General features: G+C 45.5%; 1 protein-coding gene across 1 annotated transcript in view; it reads left to right on the top strand.

Moving 5' to 3' along the window:
* The first annotated feature begins 1310 nt into the window (after positions 1 to 1310).
* Positions 1311 to 7129, top strand: part of LOC102367796 (armadillo repeat-containing protein 1-like) — a 10986-nt gene continuing 5167 nt past the window's right edge. The window contains exons 1-4 of the mRNA XM_014523181.2: positions 1311 to 1464; positions 3161 to 3342; positions 4843 to 4934; positions 6720 to 6912. Coding sequence (XP_014378667.2) covers positions 3193 to 3342; positions 4843 to 4934; positions 6720 to 6912 — 435 coding nt within the window. The 5' untranslated portion in view covers positions 1311 to 1464; positions 3161 to 3192. The remainder of the gene's footprint in view (positions 1465 to 3160; positions 3343 to 4842; positions 4935 to 6719; positions 6913 to 7129) is intronic.

Here is a 7129-nt window from a genome sequence, read left to right as displayed (position 1 = left end):
CCCCTCCTCCCACAGCCCCTCCCTGGGATCTCCGGGGGACGCCTCTGGAAGCAGGGAACGGGAACGCCGGGGTTTCCTACTCATTGAGACATGCCCCCAGCTATCTCTGGGAACCCCCCCTGCAGGTTGCCAGGGGCAAGTCTCTGGAAGTAGGGGGTGGGGAGGGGGTGGCCGCCCCTTGTCCCACAACATCAACCTGTGGGACAACGCCCTGGAGATAGATAGCCGAGGGGGTGCGGCCAGGAAGGTGCTCCCCAGGCTTGAGGGGCCTAACTGTGTGCAGGCATGCATGTGAGGCTCAGGACCAGGCCCCTCAAACCCAGGGGAGAGTGTGGGCAGCTCTGGGCTGCCCACGCCGTCCTGCTATGAAACAGCACTGCCTGCGGAGGCAGCTGTTGCTTCGGGCTGCCAGCAACAGGCACAAGGGCACATTCGTTCACCCCCGTGAAGACTGGCACTTTCAGCATCACATCTGCTTTCCTCAACCACGGCCCATTTGGTCGCAGCCCTGGCAGCGGGGACAAGGGCTGCTGCCTAAGACAGCTCCTACCCTTCCCAGGGGCTACCAGGCTAGGGACACAGGCCTGCATTGCCAGGTCTTAAATACAAAATTGTCTTACAGGAAGCTCAAACTATCATATTTTTGGGGAAAAAAAAACTATTGCTCACTGAAAAAAAAAGAAGTTTGCAAATAAGCGGTCTTCTTATTTACTCTATATTCCTCACTTTAACTCTCCAGCCAGCGAGTGAGAACCGGGTCCAAATTGAAGCATTTCTTTATTTCAAGGCGAGCGGTCATTAGGAAGTGCCAACAGCAAACCCAAAAGTCAGTTAACACCCCTTGAGAGCGGTTTGGGTTTGGCTGTGCTAGTTAACTGCCTCAAAAATGATTGTATATTTTGGGCATAAAGGTTATAGCCCTGTTGGTCTAAAAAGCAAAGGCAGTCAGTGGGATAGAGATGACCCCTATTATTATTATTATTATTATTAGATAGTTGCAAAAACAATTCTTTATTTAGAAGTTCGCTTTTTTTTTTCGGGTTGTTATTTCCTGGCTGAGAGGACATTTTGAGCCCCTGTGGTGTTAACTATCATACGCCGTACCAGGGTTGAAGTGATCGGACAAATCATTTGGTTGAATAATTATGGTCCAGCGGACGGGAAGTAGCTGCGCGGAGCCCAGGGCATACGCCGGCGCCAGGCGCTGCGGGCCAAGCAGCGCCCACCCGCGGCTCGTTGGAATCTCCTCGGGCTCAGGCCCCCGAGGTTCGCGGGCGGCTGTAAACTCCCCCACCCCTCGGCCAGGCGACTGGGGGCACCGAATTCGAAGCGGCGCCGCGCCAAGCCGATTGGGCAGCGTTGCAAAGGGCGGGCCGTACGCGTCGCCCAATCGGGAGGCAGAGGGCGGGGCGGCGCTCGCGGTGGCCGACGGGAGCCGGTTGCGTTCGAACTCGGGGGTTCAGGGTGAGTCTTACTGACATCAGCTGGGGCCGCGTGGCGACGGGAGCAGGGGTGAGCAGCGGCCCGGCCAGACCCCGGGCTCTGTGCGCGCGCGCGAAAGAGGGAGATGAATTGCAGAAGGCAGAATGTTCCTGCCATATTTCCAATTTCAAATACGAGGACACTTGGGGTGGGGGCACAGATATGCATGCTCTGCCCCTACCCCTCACTCTCAAGCCAGTCCCCCCAGCCCTACCTGTGCCCCTCATTCGACCTGCTCCCCCCAGCCCTGCAGTGCCTCCAGGCAGTTCCACCCTTGTAAGCCCAGGCACCCACCCTAGAGTCTCCCAAAGACCCCCCTGGAGAGGCAGGGGTGTCCCCTTCCCCGCCGACCCTGGTAAGCCCAGCCACCCCCCCTAGAGTCTCCCACAGCCCCCCCTGGAGAGGCAGGTGTCTCCCCTTCCCTGCCGCAGCCCCAACTCCGGGCACCGTGCTTCCGCCAGGAAAAACTTGGATGCTGAGCATAGCAAAATCCCGGACGTTTGTTGACATTTCAAAAAAAACACCAGGTCAAAGATGGGAGGCCCCAAAAAGAGGACGTATCTGGGAAAAGCTGGACATGTAGTAACCCTTGTATTGATTGCAGAGCATAGTCGTTTTTCCAAAGAGCGTGCTTGGCTTGCCTAAACCATATGTTTGTGTGGCACAGCCTGCAGAGGACAATTCTGTACCTGGCTTCCCAAATCCAAGATGTGGTGTAGGTGCAGTCTCTAGGAGCTAAGTACAGTTTGATGCTCTGTACAGTTGGTTTCACCTGTATCCAGCTGACCCCCGCTTCTGGTTTCAAGGATTTCTGTCATGTTAAGGGTCAGGTTGAATGTTTGAAGTCTTAGGCCCCTGCTGTGTCATGTATATGATGCAATGAATGACCTGGTTGTTCATGTAATAAATTTAGACCAGTCACACATGCAAAGTAATTATTACACAATAAAAATGACTGTCCAGGTCTGAAAAAGAGCCAAGCAGCTTTAAAGTGAGTGCCTGAAAATGTGTAACAACTCTAAGAGCTGGTTCCTATCCAGCTTTAATTTGAATGTGTAGCAGGGTCCTTAGTTCTTTTACAGGGGCCAGGAATTATTTGAACCCATGAGCCACACAGTTTCAGGGAGCTGCTGCAGGCTGGTCCCCATGCCCCCTCCCCCACAACATCCCAGAGCCCACATGCCCTGCAGCTCCTTCCCACCACTAGTGCCCAGCAGCAACTGGCTCTGGACTCATCCTACTCAGGGCAGGGGTCAGCGCTGCACACACAGGTCTCAGCTGGTCCAGAGCTGATCTGCTGCAGCCAGGGTGAGTCCAGAGTAGGCTGAGGCCGGTAAGGGCTGCACACATGCGTCCCCGCTAGTTGTCTTGCGACTGGAGCTGGGACCAGCAGGAGCCAGAAGCTGCTGCTGTGTAGAATTGGAGTCCAGCTGCAGAGCTGTGCCAGCCTCACTGCAGCCCAGGGACAGTGGGACATGCTATGGGCCAGACAGCACCTGGGCGCCAGTGATGGCTGCGGTCCCTCTGCAGGCCAGATCCAGCCTACAAGCCATGTTTTACCCACCCATATTCTATTATATACATAAGACAAAAGAAGCAATAGCTTTGTTTGAGGATGCTTTCATATTCTATGCAGTCACAAAAACCATTAACAATTGGTTCCTGTTAACTGTGGTAGGAAATACTGTCCACCTTACAGCTACCACAAGAATGGATGCTCTGTTTGTAGCAAACCAATTGAGGCATCTGTCTTCAGACCCAGGGAATAGAGAAACAATTGTGAAAGATGAAGGATGTCTTTCTGGCCTCATCCTGTTTCTGGACCATCCTAACACAGAAGTTGTATATTTAGCTCTTCAGGTAATTCCTGCTTTTGCTAAAACTCTTGGTCTCTCTAATTCAAATCAATCCCAGTATTTAGTAAACTGTTAATCCTGTAATAAAATGTAAATCCTGCCTGACCAAGGGAGTAAAAAATGTAAGAAGTTTAGAGCCTCTCTCAGGTAGAGTGCTCCTTTCCTGTTTTCCATAGTTTGATTCCTGCTCTAAAAAAACCCAAACAAAAAAACCCAAAAAACTATGCACGCTTTTGGTAATGGAACTGATCTAGTAAATGTCAGCTAAAAATAGCACAGTGCAGTGCTGCAAGAGAACTCTAGGCTTCACTACAGCCATATAGTTTTATTCATAAGAGCAGCAGATTTTAAACTTCCTGGGAAAAGTGTCTTCTGATTTTAAGAGCGTATCACCTCATCAAGTCGCACAAGGTGTGTATTAACTATGATGTCTTTTAACAAGAGGTTAGAGCCCTCTACTCTAACTACTCCTGAAACCTTCAAGGTCAAGGTTGTAAGGCTAGTTCGAGCTGCCAGGGTCTCTTTAAGACATCCCATTTAGTAGTTTCTTAAACGGACTTTTAAAAGACCAATCTAATTAGAGATCAAAACTACTTCAATCAGTTTCAGATTCCATGGTAGTTGCTGGTGCACACTTATGATTTCCCCCTCGAGTTTCTTGTATTTCAAGTACTTGTGCTGCTTTTCCTGATGATCTTCTCTGGAAAATGGAAGCAAACTGAAGAGGCCTTTTTAATGATGTTAAAATGTTACTTGTGCTAAGTAAACATTTTTTAAACAGTTGCAATTTGACTGGCCCTATTAAAAGCACTGCTAGCTAGTCATCAAAACAATCCACAAATAGTAAAAAAAAATCTACATGGTTAATAGATGTGATTGTACTGGGATAAAAATATAAGGATCTGTATCAGTGGTGGTACCTGTAACTTGCGTGTCATTTTGTAAAAGTGTTGTCTTGTTTCAGATCTTTTCCATGCTCATTTAGCCAGTATATTGTCTCTAATTCCACCCACAACTTTTTCCTGTTTTGCTCAAAGGGGACCGACAGTGATATCGCCACCATTGTTATGCTAAGAATCACTTGTTTAACTTGAAGTAATTGTGTCCATTAGTCACAAAGACATTTGTCATATTGAATATCCTCTATTTTGATTCTTACCTACTATTAAGATCTTGGATGAGAAATGAATCACTGGGAAACAGGTCAGGTTCTTAATTTTACAGGTATAACAACACATTGAAGAGATTCAGTAGAGCCCTCAAGCTTTGTGAAGCTTGTTTGATCTAGTGTTTGAACAAGAACATTGTAAAAGACTTGCCCTTCTGCAAAAGCATGTTCCTAGTTGGTTAGTGGAACTTAATTTCCAAGGTGGCAGAGCTACAGGCTAACTGGATCTTCCAATTTCATGTTATATAGAAACTTAGCACAGTTCATGTTACCACTGTTACATATCAGATCTTTACTGAAAGCCATCTATTTTTAAATGATTTCCCCCTCTTGCAGGCACCTCAGTATCTTTCAGAATGTCCTTCCAACTGTGAAATTGTGACAAAAGAACCAGATATAATGTGGAAGCTGGAGAAATTGCAGAAAAGGTAAATTTTAATTGGTGTCAGTTTGTTAACTTTTTAAGTGGGGTGAGTTGCAAAGATTTCAAAGAGACTACTGGCTTTATGTTTAATAGTCTCTCATCAATTTAAAGTGTTGCCACCGTGCATTAATTAGGCTTGCATCAGTCTGTAAATAACACTGTTTTGAAAAAGTTAAAAGGAAAATGTCTAAGAAGTAACTTGTAGAACTGACATGGGGAAATGAAGGAGTCCTTAAACGAGGGTGTTGGTAGTAAAATAGGACAATGTCAAATGCAGTTAGTTATGAACTGTTAAGAGATGGGTTAGTAGGCCCTGGCCCCTTTCCCAGAAATGTGGTCATGTTCATTTAAGAACTAGCTAGTTCATGCTGCATTTAGTCTTTGAATTTGTGAGGCATATATTTTTTTTACTATCCATTGAAAATGTAGGAAGTGCTGGAAACCATAGGACATTAGTTTGCAATATCACTTAGCCTCAGCGTTTGAAAAATTGAAGGAAATACATGATGAAATGGACAAGAGTAAAAAAGCTTAAAAGGTATAACTAAATGATTTGCATATCTTAGTGCAGAGAGCATTGCCTGAATCACGTCTGAGTTCTAGGTCCCAACAGGAGTAATGCACCCGAAAAAGCAGTCATCCATTGCCGTTCTGGTATACAGTACATTTAGCAGAGCAGGTTCTTTATACACTTCCTCGCTAAACAAGTGAGATACAGCAAATCAGAGAGTCTTTTTCCTGGCCCTTTTTCTCAAGGAAGATTGGATGAGGAAGCAAGAAAAGGAATAGACCAGCTTTAGAAGGAAGAGAGGACACACTCAAGGTGTGGTGTATATAGCAGTATTATAGGTGACTTCATATACCGAAGCAAAGGGCGGAGAGAGTAGCCAGTGTACTGCCTCCTGTTTTTGTGAATATGTTGTTTGTCCTAGAAAAGAAAACAGACCAAAATGTAGAATTATGATCAAAACTATACTCAAGAAGCTGTGGGTACCAGTTAAAGTGAAAGACAGCCTTCAAGAACTGGCAGTTAGAAAGACTGTTATGAATTCCAGTACATTATATGAAAGGCTACTTCTGGGAATGACAAAAACCAAACAGAAAAAGCATGAACATTCCTCCTGGCCAGGGGGAAGAGTACCAGCAGAACAATTTATGGTTTCCTGGTTTGGGGAACATGCAATTCTCCAAGTGGCTGCATTTCATAAAGTAGAGCTTGAAATGTAAAGAATTGACAGAAAAGCCCCCTATAAGCAAGAGAATTGCATAAAGCCACCCATCTTGTTTTTGGGAGCCAGGAAGACTGGAAATTTGAAGATCAAATAAGTGCTAAAGGGATGCCTTGAGAAGTCTGCATAATCCAACTTGTTTCTTTAGTGAATAAAATTTCAGTGGTTATTTCTAAATTATACAGCTAGAGAAGTGAGTTTAGCTCATGAGCCACTAATAATTCCATCTACATACTCTCTACAATTGTAGCAGTTTTAAAAGGTGTGGTAGAACCGCTGCTCCAGAGTGTGTAGGTGCATCTAGAAAAATAAAATCACTCCAACTTTAACCCAGCTGCATCCAAGATCAAAGCTAGGGTGATTTAGCTCACTTGCATCACAACAGGGTCATGTACATCTAACAATTATAGTGCGCTCTGGAGCAGCATCAGCTCCTCCTTTTTTGAAGCCATTATGAATGTATATTTGTCCATGGAGTTAAGTGTACTTACAAGTGGGCTATAGGAAGAAAGAAACCAAATACTTTTTTTTCCTCCCAATTGTTTTGTTTTTCCCTGTAGACATGACACCAATGGCAGTCTTCAGCTTCTAGCAAGAGAAGTACAGAATGCACTGAATACATGTTTTTATATCAGCAATACACAATGTACTCCACAAGTATTTGATAACAAGTTCAAAGCAGAGTTTTTCCTGAACAGCTCCAACAAGACAGCAAAGACCATTACTCTTCACATTGAAGGACTAGATAATGTGGTAGGATCCTATATGTTATTCAGCATCTTCTGATCCAAGCTGTAAATAAGGTTATCATATCACTACTTTTGTTTAGTTGAATTGTTCCTCATGTGGCTTCTCCTAAACCATGTGAACTGCAGTCTCCATCAGAATGTCAGCACAAAGTCACAGCAATGACCTTCCCTTTGCTATGTAATCTAGGATTACTTCCTTCACACTGATTTTGGGCAACTGC

Source organism: Alligator sinensis, unplaced genomic scaffold, assembly GCF_000455745.1.
Source record: "Alligator sinensis unplaced genomic scaffold, ASM45574v1 scaffold417_2, whole genome shotgun sequence".
NCBI lineage: Eukaryota > Metazoa > Chordata > Crocodylia > Alligatoridae > Alligator > Alligator sinensis.
The sequence above is the reverse complement of the archived record's forward strand: the minus strand, read 5'-3'. Positions and strand labels throughout refer to the sequence as shown.